Genomic DNA, 17,176 nt, shown 5'->3' on the forward strand with positions numbered 1-17,176 from the left:
ATCCTCAAACTTACATATTAGTATGTATTTGTTGAATGAGTGAATCACTCAGTAGATCAAAGTTTACCAGCTCTATTGGCCCATCACACTGGTAGCGGCAGCCCTGCCTCCTCAGATACAGTAGAGCTACTACTTCTCTGGGAAGCTGGTCACCTGCTACAGCCTAGTGGGCCTCAGTGACCAACTGGGGAACTGGCATAAATACAGTATAGAGCTATGGTCCCTTTCTTTTCTCTACTGCTCCCCTTCCTCCAGGTCTTCCCAAGCCGATGACTTCATCATTCCTTTTATTTTGAGATTTGTGCCCCAACCAACCTGGGTGGTATCCCAAAAAGGCATATTGCCAATTCTAGAAATTATATAGCTCATGGAGGAGCTTCTTGGTTGTGTCAGTTTCCTGGTTCGAAAGATTTAGGATGAGCCAACTATTATTTCTCTGGGATTTGAAGTTATTTGAACATATTCAAAATATCTGTGTGTACAAAAAATTATATACTGGAAAGTTGATATATCCTGGGGGAGATAGTGCTATTTGGGACAGGGTTTCCTGAAGTTTGTCTCCTAAAACGTTTTGTTGTGAGATTGGAAAAGGAAGGGCTTATGGTCACTTAGCTTGGTCAGTGCTGCCTCTGTGGACCCCGTTGTAGAGATTCAAGATGACATAAGCAGTTTAAAGGCCCTTGGGTGTCTTTCCCATGCAAGGCATAGAAACCAGTTTTACTTTTATTCATTTAACCCATGCTAACACTTCTCATGGGACATCTTCATGGAAATGCCTATGTAAGGAAGAGCATGGTGGGTGGGGACTTGGGAGACAAGTCCTAGTCATAACTGGAAATCTCAGGAAAATCTTTTGAACTCTGAGAGCCTAGAGTTCCTGCTATGAGTTGAAGATTTTGACCCAAGAGTCAGCTGTGGGCAAAATGGCCCCCGAGGGCCTGTCCAGTCCTGACTTGAGCCCAGGTGTGACCTTTATTGTTCCACTTTAGTTTAGGCAGCTATACCTAGAACTGTCTCAAGGTGCTGTCTTCATCCCCACTTAGTGTGTACCTCAAGTCCTCACCAGGAAGGGCCTGGGTCTCATGGTTCCTGCTGCCACCCAGGCTCCTTTCCTCTGGCATAGACTTTCTCTATGCACAGCCATACCAGAATTCCTCCAGTTCGCTGACCTTGACGTGCTCTTGTCAACCTCAGGACCTTTGCACATGTCAATCTCTGTGCCTGGGGTATTCTTATTCACCCTGTGGCCACCACTTACTTTTGTTTTATAATTCCTACCCATCTGCAGTGGGTTGAGTAGTGTCTCCCCCCCAAATATTCATCCACCTGGAGCCTCAGAATGTGACCTGACTTGGAAATAGGGGTCTTTGCAAATGTAATTAAGTAAGTTGGGATGAGATCACACTGAATTAGGGTGGGCCCTAAATCTGATATGACTGATGTTCTTAGAAGAGGAGAGAACAGACACAGAAAGAGGACAGAGACAGAGATTGAGGTGATGGAGCTACAAGTCAAGGAGCACCAAGGATGGCTGGAAGCCCCCAGACACTGAGAAGAGGTGAGGAAGGGTTCCTCCCTTGAGCTTCAGAAAGAGTGTGGTCCTGCCCACACCTGGATTTTAGACTTCTATCCTCCAGAGCTGTGAGAGAGTTCTTTCCTGTTAAGCCACCCAATTAGTGGGACTTATGTTACATCAGCTCTAGAAAACGAATATGCCATCCTTCTGCTCTCAGTTGGAAAAAGATCCTTCTTCTCATTAGCGATCAGCATCACCTGTTGCATGCTACCATAGCCTCGGGCACTTCTCCTTTGTGACCTCTCTGGTGTGTGTGATTTTTTATCATTTGCCAGCTTCCCTGCTTGACGTGAAGCCTCCAGAGGGCAGGCAGGGCCCAGGCCCGTGTTTCTCAGTCACTGGTCTGTCCATCCACTGGCAGAGCACTGGAGTTTGATGAACATTGTGATGAGTAGGCAAAAGGCTCTGGGGTTGTCCCATCTGTTCCACTTTCCTCTGGGATTCTATCCTTTACCAGTTTTCCCTACAGACAATTTCATGTCAGCTTTTCAAAAAACACCGAATACAACAGTGCCTAGGAGAGTTACACGTCCATGTGCCTGGGAATGATCTCAGTCCAGAAGGAGAGTGTTGAAAGTCATTAATCCTTTCTCCCCAGGCCCTAGCCTAAATGCTGGGACTGTAAAAAAGAATTATACCTTTTCTTGTCCCAATGGGACACACAGGGATGGGACTGTGATGGGGAGGAAGGATGGCCGAGTGGGGAGGGGTGGAGCAGGATCGAATACATTCCTGGTCTGAGAAAACTCACCACAATTCAATTCAAGAAACAAACACCTGCTGAAGGTCTACCATAGGTCAACACATTAAAAAAATAATTCTCTTTATTTGGGTTCAAACCAATGCTTTGTGAAATTGGAACATTACCTAACCTCACCATGGATATAATTTCACTATGTGTTAAGACCATGCTACCCTAACTGTACTTGGCTTTATACAAAGCAAAATATTTGTTATTTTTAAATAAACTGTATTCTTCTCCCTTAGTGTACAATATCATGTCAGATTTATTTTGTCTTCATTGCCCAATGACCTTTAATTCTCATACTTCTGGTTTCTGATTTGGTACAGGAAACTCTTTAAATTAGGCCCAATTGTAGGTGGGACATGTAGGTACAAGGAGAACATAATAAAGTGATTCTTTGGGTAACAAACTGCCATCTCATGGTTTTCTGAGTACTAATTTGGGGGTGGTATCTCAGACACATATTGTCATTATTTCAACATGGTCCAGAAAAGCTGGTCATCAGTCATTGGACAGGAGACTCCCAATGCTACCATCTGAGTCAGGATTTCCTCCTGTGAAAAATCATTTTTCTGTTTTCATTTTCTTCACTCTGAAGTCTGTATTTTAAATCCTCCATCCCTGAGCAGCACTGATGGTTGAAAACAATGATTCGCTATCTTATTTTCAGGCAGCAACCACTTTTCTTTTTAAATGAAATTTTATTCTTGACAACCGAGCTGTATATAGAGAATGTCAACTTTGGACGTATCCTGACCAGTCTGCAAACCACAAGACGAAGGATATGGGATCCCATCTTACACATGGGGAAAACTCCCCAGGCTTCAAAGCCTGAAATTCAAACTTTGTAACGCAGCATAATTAGGGCCATTTTTTCCATCTCAGTGTGGAAATCCAGGCCAGTATCCCTGATTATAAATACAGAAGTGAGGGGAGAACAGACCTGTGTATATTCTGGGATGGAAATGTGTCGAGACTTTCTACCCACCATGCTACACACATTGCTTTGCTCAGACCCAGATTGCCCAGAAGTCTGTGAATGATGCTACCAGGTCCAACAACTGGCTGGACAGTGAGAAATGACCATCGGCCACGGGAAGGGGCTGGAGTCACGTCCTTTGTTGACAGCACGTTACTGAGGAGTCCCCACTCTCCAGCAGGTCTTGGAGCAACTGAGCTGAGGCCATGATTGCTATAGTGTTACAGCCCGAAAGCAACTTCCCAGAGTTGGCGATGGAGCATATGATGAGCTCCAGGGCTGGTTGTTGCATGTGATTTTTCACCCTGTCTGTTCAATCAGCAAAGCAGAGCAGCCTTGAAATGCTATGAATAAATATTTGAAGTTTCTGGGTTTCTCATAACTCCATTTTTCTTCTAGGGATTAAATGGGAACCAGATGAGAATGGAGTCATTGCCTTTGACTGCAGGAACCGAAAATGGTAGGAAATGGTCAAACCTCTTAGTTGTGTTTTAAAGAGAGAACCCGCGAAGAGGTTCATTTTTACTTCATTTTTACTTCATTTTCCCCTGACCTAGGTACATCCAGGCAGCGACTTCTCCAAAAGATGTGGTCATTTTAGTGGATGTCAGTGGCAGCATGAAAGGACTCCGTCTCACTATTGCAAAGCAAACCGTCTCATCTATTCTGGATACGCTGGGGGATGATGACTTTTTCAACATAATTGCTGTGAGTGCAGCTGTTTTGTGCTTTCTCTGCCCTTTGGGTTCATCTGATCTTTTAGCAGCAACTGGTTCACATTCTCATTGCTTTTGTACACACATGCCATCCGAGATGAGGACCAGTTAATGCCATGGGGGTTCACTGAATCAGGATGTTGGAATGGCTTTCAGGGTCTGGGAGAGCAGTGGAGCACATTTCCTCTCTGTACCTAGCACTCGGGCGTTGCCATCTGGCAGACTAGCACCAGATTTGGTTTTCCTGGGAGCCAACCTTTTCGGAACCTTGGGGAATTAGACCTTGCAAGATGTTACTTAAGTGGCTCATGGAAACTAACTTTGAGCTAGATGTCTGATGACAATGATAGTAATAATAATCATGATGATAAAGCAGCTAAACTGTGGAGAGCTGTCTAAGGCTCACAGAACACTTGATCTCAGCTTCGGAAACAAAAGTGGCATTTATTATGTGCCTACTTAATGCCATTTGCTTACTCTTTGTATTTGCATTTCTTGGTTCCTCACAGCTACTCTAGGAGGTAGGTAGGTGGTTTTGACATTTTCTCAGATGCAGCTGCTGGGGTTGAGAGGGTCAGTGACTTGCCTGAGGTCCTAGAGCAGGGAGGCAGGAGACCCAAGACCAAAGTAGGGCAGTAACATGCTTCTTGGAAAGGAACACCAATTTTTGGTTTCCATCTCCAGTTGTTTTTCCTCTTCTCGCCTGTGTGATGCCCCTCCTACTCTTTCCCCAAAGATTATAGCTACAACAAGCCTGCTTCTTTTCCCTGAGAACTTAACTGGGTACTCCTGCCTGGTGGTGAGCTGTGCTTTGCCGCATCACCTTGACCTAGGACGCCGAGTGGCTGCAGCAGGCAGTCGAGGCAGTGCGCAAGGGGACAGAGTTTGGGCTTTGGGGTCGGGACTTAGTTTTGAACCCTAGTTCTGCCACATATAGCTAGCCGCACATCTCGGGGCAAACCATATGAGTCTGAGCCATCAGCCCACCAGCTGAAGCTGGAGTAATCACCCACAGAGTTGCTACCAGGATTACCTGAACCCAGGCACAGGAGGCCCCCACCAAGGGCAGGATGTGAAGGAAGGGGTGTCATTTGAAGAGCCTCGCAGGCAGGCTCCCAAGCCTGCAGTCTGTGTGGCTTCCCAGGTTCCTGAGCAGAGTGCGTCATCAAGATACCCTCTATCTGGGCAGTCTGCATGGGCACAACACCTACTTTTACTTGCTAGGCTAAGCCTTCCTTTACGTGCTAGGGAAGGGCACGGGTGTCCAAACGACATTGGGTTTATATTGCATTGGGATTGCTTGAATTAATGTCCTGCCTCCGTGTTTCTGATGAGATTGAGCAAGACGGCACAGCTGTGGGCTACCATGATTTATAGCTTCCGATTTTAAAAACCCCTAAAGAAGAAAAGAAGAGAACGAGAACAAGAAATTCAATGGGAGCAAGGGTTAGCCTTGTTTATTTATTCAGCTAGACCCAGTGCCTGGGACAGTGCCTGGTAAAGAGTAAGAGTTGAAGTATGTGTTGAAAGAATAATCCCTACAGCCTCCTTGCCCACTCCTCCTAAGTGTCCGATGGGGTTGATGTTGTTGCGGCTTCACCCCAGCTCTGTGCCACGCAGCGTGGAGACAAGAGGCACCATGACGTAGAAGCCACCAGCTTGAGGTCCCAGAGCCAGAAAAAAATGGCCCTGTAAGAACTCGGAAGCTGTCTGGCTTTGCCTCATTCTGCTTCCTGAGCCGAAGTGAAGAGACTGGTTGAGCTGCTCCAAGGTCTTGCTGTGAAACGGGGTGGCCCCAGGGCGCATTTCTTTCAGGGGAGACTTTGAGACAGAACTTTGGGTTTCTAAATCAGGCCAAGTTACCCCAGTTACCAGTCAATCCTTGTGGATATGCAAATGTATCTTGATCCCCCCACACATCCTGAAGCCTTTACAGATAAGAAGTGGCTAATTTGGGACTATCTTTCTTATTAATCTTTAATTACTCATTACAGAAGTATCAGAAATTAGCATAATAAGAAGTGCTAACTAATTACATCATGGATCCTTTATCAGTCAGGATTTATTGTTCTGTTAACAAAACCAATCGATTGAAATAATCTCTGTAAGTTTATTAAGATATACAAACAGTGTCATCTCAGTAATGAAGACAGAGCGATTAAGATAATTAAAAGTAGACATGCTAGTTATTTTAGAATAGTTAAGGGAAAAAAAGTATTTTTTCCAAATTGTCCCCTTATATAAAGAAGCCCATTAGAGGTCCCACTAACCCTCGCTGTACATCTGTTTGTTAGTTTTCAACATAAATGACCAGCTTCGAGACTATTTACATAATTATTGTGATGAATAGAAAGATACTCTGAACTTTTTTATTTGAAGCCTTTATAGTAAAATCATGAATTCTGTCCCCCTAATGGGTAAGAGAATGGATCACATTTGTTCGCGAATTTATACTGAAAGCCCGAGGCGATAAAGGGAACCACTAATTAAGAGTAACTTTTACACCTTGATTATTTTATTAGAGGCAACGTATGTGAAAATTTTAAACAATTCCGAAAGGTTCCCCTTCTCTTGCTGTTTGCCACTTACAGTTCCAAGTTTTTCCATGTATATGAACGTACATAATTCTTCCACAGCAATAGAATCCTCTTTTCCAGACTATTCAGCAACTTGCTTCTATACTCATATCCTAAGCAAGTGTATTTGAAACGCAGAGCATTTCATCATTTGTAGTTGACATTAATTATTTGAGCAGTCCTCCTTTGCCGGGCATCATGCTGTTACGGGTCTCTTCCACTTGAGAGCGCCGCAGGGAATGGGCTTGGGCATGTATTTTTGTAGGGCTGGTGTGCTTCTCTTGAATAGAATCTAGAAGTGAAATTGCTGTCCCAACGGGTATGCACCTACTTAGGTATTATGAGAATGTCTGTTAAGTAGCATGTGATAGTGTTTACACACTTAGAAAGTGGATGGGCATCCTTTGGAGATGTGGCCACTTTGGGACCAGACTGCTGAAATTTAGCGGGGACAGTGATAAAGTAAGACAAATGAAGTGTTTGGCTTCCTAGCGCTTATAAAAGCTATGTCTGCACTCTACTCTAGTCTGCAGGTGTGCAATAGCATTATGTCTAAAAAACAACGTATGTACCTTAACTTAAAAATATTGCTAAAAAAAATGCTAACCATCATCTGAGCTTTCGGTGATGATCCCAGAGCACCCTAACAAATATAATAATGAAAAAGTTTGAAATATTGTAAGAATTACCAAAATGTGACAGAGACACGAAGTCAGCAAACTCAGTTGAAAAACTGATGCTGATAATCTGCCTTCGGCTCAGGGAGTGATCCCGGCGTTGTGGGATCGAGCCCCACATCAGGCTCCTCCACTATGAGCCTGCTTCTTCCTCTCCCACTCCCCCTGCTTGTGTTCCCTCTCTCGCTGGCTGCCTCTATCTCTGTCAAATAAATAAATAAAATCTTAAAAAAAAACACACAAAACTGATGCTGATAGACTTGCTCTGCAGAGGGTTGCCAGAAACCTTTAAAAAGTGACCTCGTAAAAAAAAAGCCAAACAGTATCTTCGAAGCACAATGGAACAAGGGATGCCTGTATTCGTCAGCTCCATCTGCTCTCACATAATCCCAGAAACTGGGTGGCTGACACACAGAAATGTATTTTCTTACAGTTGTAGAGGCTGTAAGATCGAGGTCCAGTAGGGTTTGGTTTCTGGGAGGATTCCCTTCCTGACTTGTAGACAGCCCCCTTCTCGCAGTGTGTGCTCACGGAAAGAGAAAGAGAAAGAAAAAGAAAGCTCCAGTCTTGTCTCCTCTTATGCAAATGCTAATCCCATCAAGGGGCGGACCTAGCCCGAATCACCTCCCCAAGGGCCCATCTCCAAATACCACCGCACTGTGGGATAAGGCTTCAGCATGAAGTGGGGGGGATGGGGTGGACACAAACAATTCAGTCTATGACACCTATACTTCAAGGGTTCTAAATAGTGGATTGCTTACTGGTGAATCTCAATGTGTAGTCCCTGAAATTGTCTCTCCTTGCCACATCGTGGTGGTGCTTTTTTTTTTTTTTTTTTTTTTTTCCCCCTCCATTACCTTCTATTTCTACACTGGCAACATTGCTCTAATAATATAGTATATAAAGGTTTTTCCGTCTATTTAAAACGGTTACTTGCCTCCGTCTAAAGGGAGACCATGCTGCAGGCTCTTGTAAGCACAGGGGGCTGGGAGGTCTCAAGCTCCATCCAGAATGCCCTGCAAATCTGTTTGAGCGTATTGTTCTTGTCCGCTGGATCCCATTTACGGGAGAGGACATTTCACCCTTCATTACACTGTCAGCTTTCTCCTGCTGGCTGGGTAGATGTGTGAGAAGACGTTTCAGAGCTGTAGGGAGAAAGTAAAGAGTACATTCTTGTTTTTCCATGGCGGAAGCCCTTGTGAGCTAGAGGTATTTCTTTATATAAATCTACTTCATCATTGCCCCTTGGTTTTCAGGGCCCTATTAGGGAGGGGAGGAGGGAGGGTAAATAGTGGAAACACCTTTCCTTGGCCATTTCAGTCATGTTTGCATGTTTGTATGAAGCTCAGTGGCTAAATGCATCTTATAGATGATACTGAAAAGCTTCCAATTCAGGTCTTTCCAGAGAATAAACATGAAATGATAATGTTAAAAACTGTTTTAGCTTTCATGGGCAGGGTATTGCAAAATCGAAGACTGATGAGCTAGATGATGGAATTATAGAAGAATAGAAGAAATAGGAGAGTGATTTTGTGCAGCCGAAGTTAAAATTTAAGGTCAACCCACTGGTGCATGAAGCGAGATGTCACTGACAAGAGAAAAGGCATATTTTTCTGATTTGCTTTGAAGTCTAACTACAAGCCATGCATTAAATTAACAATATTATCATAAAAATGAGGGTGCTAATTCTGTCCGATGCTGAAATTTGAAAAATGATTTTACAGAAGCCTAAGCCAGGCATTAAATGAACACAATATTAACTGGACTGATATTGTTAAATCAATTTAAATGCCTCCTTCAGCCTGCGTTTGTGCAGAGCTGAATAGAGAAGAGCTTCATTTGTTAGTTCAACCCAGAACTTTCTGGTGCCCTGGTTTTAATTTGCAGGATTTTCTTTAGAACCGTTTCTCCAGTGCTTTGTCTGCTATGCATTTGCTTTTTAAAGTAATCGATTCCGTATTAAAAGTATGAGGATGGTATTTTCTTGCAGTGCTCATTTGTTCTGTACTACTAATTACGTCCAGTCATGTTTCAGATTATACAAGAAGCTTTAGTAATGCACGAGATCCCTGGGATGCCTATGTTGGTGAAAATATCGTGGGCTCATCTGCTTCGTTACATAAGCCCTACACATTTTCATTCTAAAGGTTGTTTAATCAAGAGCGCACCGATAAAACCATATAAATATTTAATGGAGTTCCAGTAATTCGACATCACTTTCTTGCATTGCGTGAGTGTGCCAGCATTTTAATTCTCTGTGTGTGTGTGTGTGTTTTTGTTTTTGGAACTTAGGATTCTCTAAAACGCACCCACTTACTCCATTTACTTTTTGTTTATTTTTTGAAAGGGGTGGAGATTCTCTTTTTTTCTTTTTTGTTTTTTCTTCTGTGTCAATTTTTTTTGTCTAGGCTTTGTCTCTCTTCTTTTCCCTCTGTAATCTTCTCTGTAACTTTGCTTTTCATTTCTTTGTTCTGATTACTCATTTAACAAATTCTGTTCAGTGCCAAGAATTAAGTATTGTACTAGGACTGACTTCGTCAATAAGGAAGACATGTTGTCCCCTGCTGTGGACCTTGAGGTTTTGTGTGTGTGAGTGTTGGGTGTGGGGACAAGCAGGAAGCAGGTGTTCACAGCAGAGGGGGGCAGGGAGGGCAAGTAACCAGCCGGGGACCCAGCGATGGCTTCTTGGAAAAAGTGATGACTCAAGGAACACCAAGGTAGGGGGGCATCTACGGGAGGAAGGTGCTATTTGCAGGCGGTAGTCACTCTTCCCCCACCCCTAGGAAGTACGGGCCTGGTGGGATCGACTGAAAGGAGTTCATTGTCTGGACTTATTGGTGTTGGGAGTGAATGTGGGAGGTGGAGTGGGTGTGGAGGTGGCCGATGACAAAAAGAATGGGGCTGGATTGAGAGAGGTGGGCCAGACCCAGCAAGTCTGGTCAGCCATATGGAAAAATTGGGACTTCGTCTAGAGGCAGTGGAAGACATGGAGGGTCAGCTGCAGGGTGACGTGTGGGGATGCCCCCCTAAAGTTTCTCCCTTCTTAGTTAGGTCTCCCCTCATCCTCTTTCTTAGGCAACCAATGGGCTTCTGTTAGGCCTGAAACCTCCATTGCTTTCATCCTCAAGTCCAGCTTCCAACATGAAGTAGGGTTGAGTTCTCACTATCATCCAGAACCCAGAGTCAGCTGGTTTTCACTCTTGGGCTCTAGGCTTCGATTTACGTGAGCCAACGTGTGACACAATTCTACACCAAGGCCAAAGCTTGTGTGAGCCTTGGTGGGCAAGCCCAGCCCATTTATTCGTTGTGTTTAGATCCTTCTCCAGCACGTTCTGGCCATTCATTTAATGAAACTTAAAGCTTGGCCTTCCTATTTTAGCTCATCATTAAAATCCCATTGAAGATTTTGCTGCGTCCTTAAGAGTGGTAGATGTAGGGAATGGTTACAGGGATTTCACAGAAGGAAGGAGAAAACAAACGGCAATGTGTCCTTGCTGTCAGAGTACAGAGTTGTGTGGTTGACATGGGAGAAAGGGAGGGACAGTTCCCAAGGGAAGAGAGGTGTGGGATGTAGTCCGACCCCTGAAGAAGATCTTGGGTTTACCTCAAGCCTGTTTTTGTTTTTCGGAGGGACCATGGCAGCACCCTAGATGAGCACTTTTTATCATGAAAAGGGAAAAGAGCCATTATCTTTAGATTTAATTAACATATTCTTTTAAGGATAAAAGTAAGAAAAAGTGGGTCATGATCACTGTCCCATCATGGTCATGTGCAAACTTAGCCCGTGCTTGATGTCCCTGGACATAGCAGGTGCTTAGTTGATATTCAGTGAGCAAACAAAGGACCAAAGGGCTCCATGGCAGATGCCTTCCTGGGAAGGGATTTGGTAGTAAGCTGGCTGCACTGTCTTGGCTCCATGTCTGCCGAAACCCTGGTCACTGAGAGGGTTCAGAGTGCGGCATGGCGGGGGGCGGTGTAGAGCCGCACACCCTGGTGGTTTCTGTCCTGGGTATTTAGACAGTCCCGTGTGCCCACTGGTGTAACACTTCTATCCAATGATGGCAGAGTCTGAGCTCTCCAGAGGAGATCAGGGGCACGTGACCCTCTCCTCCCCACCCCCTGCCTACTTAGCAAATGCCAGCTCCAGGTGGAGGGCGTGTGCTTGGGCTTTCTCTCTAGGTAGCACACCTGACCCTCGTATATATATCTTCTTCCTTCCTTGTACATGTACATGCAGATGCCTTCTTGCTCTTTCTTATATGCCGAGTTCTGTGTTGACTCTTCACCGAATTACCTCATTTCATCCTCACGGTGACTTCATGAGAGAAGTTCAGTTACAATTCTCATTTCCTCAACACAAACCCTGAGACTCAGAGAGTGGAGAGGCCTTGGCCAAGGTCACCCAGCTGGTGTGTGGCAGAGCCAGGATTTGAACCCTGTCTGCCTGTCTGCTTCCATGGCTTTAGCTCTACTGTTCTACCCTTGTGTGAATCAGAAGAGGAGAGCCAGCCGGGAAGGAGAAAAGGAGAAGGTGACCATGTGGCAGTCCCAGCTCTTTAAGGGGTGAAAGTTCTTTGTCCATCTTCTTACCGTGTGGTTGGTGGCTGGCCTGACCATCTCCAGGGCTGCCTGGGCCCTCTCCTGTCCTGCTAGGAGACTCTTCCCATTTCCCAAAAATTTACAGGAAGGACTACCCACTTTGGGGTGCAGAGGGAGATGGCCGAGTGCCTCTCTAGGGTTCAATCCTGGTAGTAAGAGGCAGCAAAAGCAGACGGCGGAAGGAAACTCCACCTGGCCAGCCATGATGGTGTGCACTGCATCCTTTTCTTCTGTAGGCTACTGATTCTGCTTGTTTAAGTAGGGATGAGGGAGAGCTGTTTATCGGGCCGTGGCGTCTTCGGGCTGGAGGGGACCAGATCTTCAGTTGTGAATTGATAATGGCCATCGCACATCATTGTTTCACCAAGTAGAAATCTAGGGAACGTCCATTAAAATATAGAAACTGGAAGGTTTCCAGATGGAGAGCTGCTGGGGGCTTGGCAACAGTTTCACATTGGGGGTGCCCTTGGTGTCCCCCTAGGGAGGAGCACCGGGTAGCGTGGTGAGCACTCACAGCCAATGGGCCTCCTTGGCACAGCTGCCTGCTGTACCCCATTCCCTCACATGGACAGCTGAGCCCAGCTCCCTTCGGTGATACAGACCAGATTGCGCAGCATAGCTTTATCCTGATGCAGTCAAGGGAAATTAGTCAACTGCAAGCTTGGATGGTGCCACTAACAAGCTGGCGGGGGTTCAGAAGAGCAGATTCCTCTGCTGTGGCCACGGCTCACACAGTGACGGGGAGCGTGGTTTTGATTACCGCACATGTTCGTCCCTGATGAGGGCAAGGACATCTTGGTCTTCCTTACTTTCCAGCCCCCTCTGCAGCCCCCCACGTGTACAGGCCTTCACACCAGCAAAGCAATTTCCAGTCTGTTGCCTCATTGGAGCCTCACAGGAGCCCCTGGAGGGTAAACGGGAGATGAATTAGCACCTTCTTGTGCAGAAGAATCCAGGACCTGAGGTTCAGTGACTTTCCCGAGGCCGCACAGGGAGTATACGGCAGAGGCAGAACGTGGACCCAAGTGTCCTGACTCTCACCTCAGACTACACAACCCCAGGAATCAATATTGATAACGTGTGCTAGGCAGAATGTAGATAAAGTTCAAAATTTTCCTGGCAAATGGAATCGGGAAGTTTGGGAGTGCGAGGCACAGAAAGACTGAATAAAGGCTGCTTCAGCATCTCAGCGTCTCATGATCTCACGGAGCGTGGAGCAGGGCAGCTGCAGGTTGGGTACGATGCTTGAGCAGTGCCATCAAAGACCCACACTAGCCCCATCTTCCTGAGATTTGCTCTCCATTCTTAATCTTGTCACCTCATGGTTGCAAAATGGCTGCTGCAGCTGCGCAGGCATCCCAAGTAGGAAGGAAGGTAGTGAGTAGAGAAGAGTTTTCCTTTATTTTTTATTTTTATTTATTTATTTATTTTTAGATTTTATTTATTTATTTGACAGAGAGAGACAGCCGGCGAGAGAGGGAACACAAGCAGGGGGAGCGGGAGAGGAAGAAGCAGGCTCCTAGCAGAGAAGCCCGGTGCTGGGCTCAATCCCAGAACACTGGGATCACGCCCTGAGCTGAAGGCAGACGCTTAACGACTGTGCCACCCAGGCGCCCCTAGAGTTTTCCTTTAATGGCAAGGGAAAAAAAATCACTGAAACTTATGTTTTGTTGGCTGGGAATGCATCATGTGACCACATCTAGCTTCAAGACAGGGTAGGAAAGCACACAGCCCGCAGAGGAGGACGGGATGGCTGTGATTGGCTAAGACTGATTATGCTTCTGGCTTTGGGAATGGGCATCTTGTCACCGTTGACCAACTCCATGAGCAAAGGAGGTGGAGGGCAGGGGAATGACTGCTTTTTTCAGCACTTCCAGTGTCAGTCCAACATGGACCGAGAACATTGGAAAAGTTCTTCTTCAGGTTGGACTGTGAACTGCTTCCTGAATCCTGAGATGAGGTTCCATTTGTTGACGGAAAGTCATGCTTCCATTTGTCAATAGCTAATTTCAGAATCATGTAAATGTGTATGCCCTCCGTGCCTCTTCAGAGAAGATCTGAGCTCTATGACCACGGAGCTGTAATTTTTTCAAATGCTCTGCATGACTAAGAACATAGGTTAAAGAGGGAGCAAAAGTCAGACTGATGAGAAGCACAGAGGCTTTGAGCACCAGAGGGGAGAAATTGGGGGCTTTGAGGGCCTGAGATCATGGGCTGTGAGGCCAGACTGCCTGGATTTGAATCTGGACTCCACCCCTTGTAGACTCCCCAGTGACTTTGGGCAAGTTGATCATCCTTGCTCTGCCTTGGTTTCCCCATCTGTAAAGGGGGTGTGGTTGGAAGGGCTTACCACATGAGGTTGAGGTATGCCGTGAATGAAGTCTAGCTTGTGCCTAGATGAAGTGACTGCTCCGTAAAAGTGAGTTGCCGATGTCATTATTATCACTGCTCCTGCCTGTTTTGCAAGCACTTGGGCACCGAAACAGGATGTGTCTCTGTCGCTGTTGGAGCAGCTGTGTGACTGGCCCTCTTCAGTCTGTCCCTGCAGTGTGTCCGGAACAGTGGGCCCATGCTCATCCCTTCATTCACTTTCTTCCCTGTGCATAGCCTTCCATGGTCCTCACTGTTGACACACTTAAAGTCTGAACTCCTTAGCCAGACTTTGCTTGAGAGCTGGAACTATGAGAGATGGTTCTGGTTCCTTTTCTCTGGAGCTCTGGGCTGGGCTTTTGGTAGCTGGAATGGAAATATGATGATACTCATTGAACACATTGTTCTTGGGCACCGACTGTGGGCCCGGCCCTGTGCTTGTCACAGAGAACACACTAGGAACCAATATGGAGCCTGACAGTGCGGACCCACCTGTGGACAGGGATCCAGGCACCAGGCTGTCAGAACTTGGGAGTTTACAGGAAAGGAGCTGCAGCTACACAGAGGCTGCTTCCCAGACGAGGCAGGAATGAGCTTACCCAGAGGATGAACAGGAGTCAGCTGGGAGATACCAGAGCAAGAGCTCCAGGTAGAGGGCCCTGTGTGGGAGGAGAAGATGGGATATCTCAGAGGGCAGGAAGGGAATTAGGGCTGGATAGTGCTAAGTTTCTGGGGAAGGCTAATGGATGAGTGAAGTTGGAAAGGTCAACAGGGCCAAGTGACCAGAGCCCTGCCACACTCTGGGAAGGTTTATCTGCAGAGCATTGGAAACTGTGAATGGGTTGGCAGGAAGTGACATGACCTGTTTTGTGTTTCAGAAGGACCCCACCTAGCCACAGTGCAGAGAATCATGCTTAAATTTCCACTTCCTAGTTGTGAGCTTTGGACAAAACCAAGTCGTCATATTCTGGGTATTCTGGGATAAAAAGTAATGGAAAGGCTGGCATTGGCCTGTGTGGAAGGTGGTACTACTGCTCGTGAGCACTGCTCTGACCAAAAACCACAGAGCCTCCCAGAGCGATGGGGGAACATTGAGGCTTCTCCTTTCCTCCATTCTTTTGTCACTCGTGTGTGACCCATGCACAGGTCCTTGGGCTCCAGAAAACCAAAGACAGGAGCTGGAGCTATATTCACCCAAGTCTGGGATGCTCTTTAGATCCCACCTGGATCGTGCACTGTCAGCCATGGCCACAGAGCCCCAGTGTTGGGAGCCACCCCTGAAGGATTGTCAGTTAACCGTGTATACCCTCAACACTGCCATAGACCAGCACATGCTCTAGAACTTTCTCCCTCAAACAAGAGAAGAATACCTGGCACTCCAGCACGATTTCATATAGGGGCACCAATTGAGAAAGGCACGTATGTGAATGAACTGAGCCTGTAGTTATGTTGCTTTTTTGTTTGCATGTGTCCTTAAATCTGGTACCCCTCAAATGATTAATGAAGTGTGTCCTCTTGGCCGTTTCATCTCTTTGCAGTATAATGAGGAGCTTCACTACGTGGAACCTTGCCTGAATGGGACGTTGGTGCAAGCCGACAGGACCAACAAGGAGGTAGGGCCTGCAGCTGGGCGGGTGCATCACGGCTCATGGCACAGCCTCGTCTCCCCACGGAGCTTGCTGACAGTAACTCTGTCCTAATCTTTAGAAACTCATCAAAGTATTGGCCTTTCATTGAGGGCCTTGGAACACCAGTGCACAGAACATTTATGAAGAGGCACAAATAAAATCATGGCAATAAAATAATAACATTGAGTTCAGAAGCTCAGTAGTTCCAGAATAATTGCATCGGTTTACTTTTCCCTTGTTCTGTGCACATCCTGTGTTGCGTTTGATACCTGTGTTGACACCCCTGGAAGAATATGGCTTTTGCTGAGCTTTCCAAGAAAATCAAAACTACTTGCTAAATCTCTGGTTGCTCTTACTATAATTGATTAAATAATTGTTGGGGTAGCTATTGGGGGAACTTGTCTCCCAGGTTAGAAGGTAAGCTTTACGAGGATAGGGCTATCTGCTCGCTGCTGTATATTCAATGCTCTGAGCATTGCCTCCTACATAAATATCGTGGAACAAAAGGAAGATGTGTTAAAGGAGGACCTTAGGAAGTGGGGTAGAAGTTGGCCTTCTAGTTGGAGCATTCTAGGAAAATTCCCAGAATAGATTTCAGTAAAATAAATCCTGTTTCCTCTTGGCCATATTTATTTTTTATTTTTTTATTATTATTTTTTTTAGAGAGATAAAGAAAGAGCGCACAAATGGGGGGAAGGGCCGAAGGAGACGGGAGAGAGAGAACATCTTAAACAGGCTCCATGCTCAGTGCAGAGCCCGATGTGGGGCTCGATGTCACGACCCTGGGATCATGACCTGAGCTGAGATCAAGAGTTGGACACTTAACTGAGCCACCCAGGCACCCCTTCCCTTAGCCATCTTTTAATCTGTCAGTACAAAGCATTGCAGCTACCACCATACCACCCCCTACGTGGTCGGGTAACAATTTAGGTCGAGGGTTTAGCTGTGGCTGCAGCAACATCACACCTCCGGGGACACATCACTGCCATTCCTCATTTTGTTTTGTTGTATTTGCCTTGCAGCGCTTCTCCTCCCCTGGGGAGCAGACTCCCGTGAGGTGGCTGAGGGCAGTGGCAAGGCAGGTTTCTGCGAGGCACTGTACCTTGCTGGGGAGACCCTCCCTGGCTCAAAGGGGCAGGGAGTGGCATGGGTACTATCTTAGGTGCAGGTGGTAGAAGCAGTTTGTTGGGCATCTCTGAGGAAGTGAACAACAGAGGATTAGGAGAAATTTATTCCAGTTAGAATACAGAGTGAGAATGAAAAATTATACCGGAGTTAATATCCAAGCTTCAATATGAGGGGGAAAAACA

The 17,176-nt window shown here is 46.1% G+C and overlaps 1 protein-coding gene across 3 annotated transcripts in view; it reads left to right on the forward strand.

The window, feature by feature from the left end:
- The window catches only part of CACNA2D3 (calcium voltage-gated channel auxiliary subunit alpha2delta 3), an 833,176-nt gene that overhangs the window by 378,945 nt on the left and 437,055 nt on the right, over window positions 1–17,176 (forward strand). For all 3 annotated transcript variants that reach the window (XR_007191727.2, XM_057311802.1, XM_057311801.1), the window contains exons 7-9: window positions 3,700–3,760; window positions 3,858–4,008; window positions 15,777–15,851. Coding sequence is in view for 2 of the 3 variants with exons in the window: in XM_057311802.1 (XP_057167785.1) it covers window positions 3,700–3,760; window positions 3,858–4,008; window positions 15,777–15,851 (287 nt within the window). In the remaining variant the exon portion in view is untranslated. The remainder of the gene's footprint in view (window positions 1–3,699; window positions 3,761–3,857; window positions 4,009–15,776; window positions 15,852–17,176) is intronic.

This window comes from Ursus arctos, unplaced genomic scaffold, assembly GCF_023065955.2.
Source record: "Ursus arctos isolate Adak ecotype North America unplaced genomic scaffold, UrsArc2.0 scaffold_14, whole genome shotgun sequence".
In the NCBI taxonomy this organism is placed as follows: Eukaryota; Metazoa; Chordata; class Mammalia; order Carnivora; family Ursidae; genus Ursus; species Ursus arctos.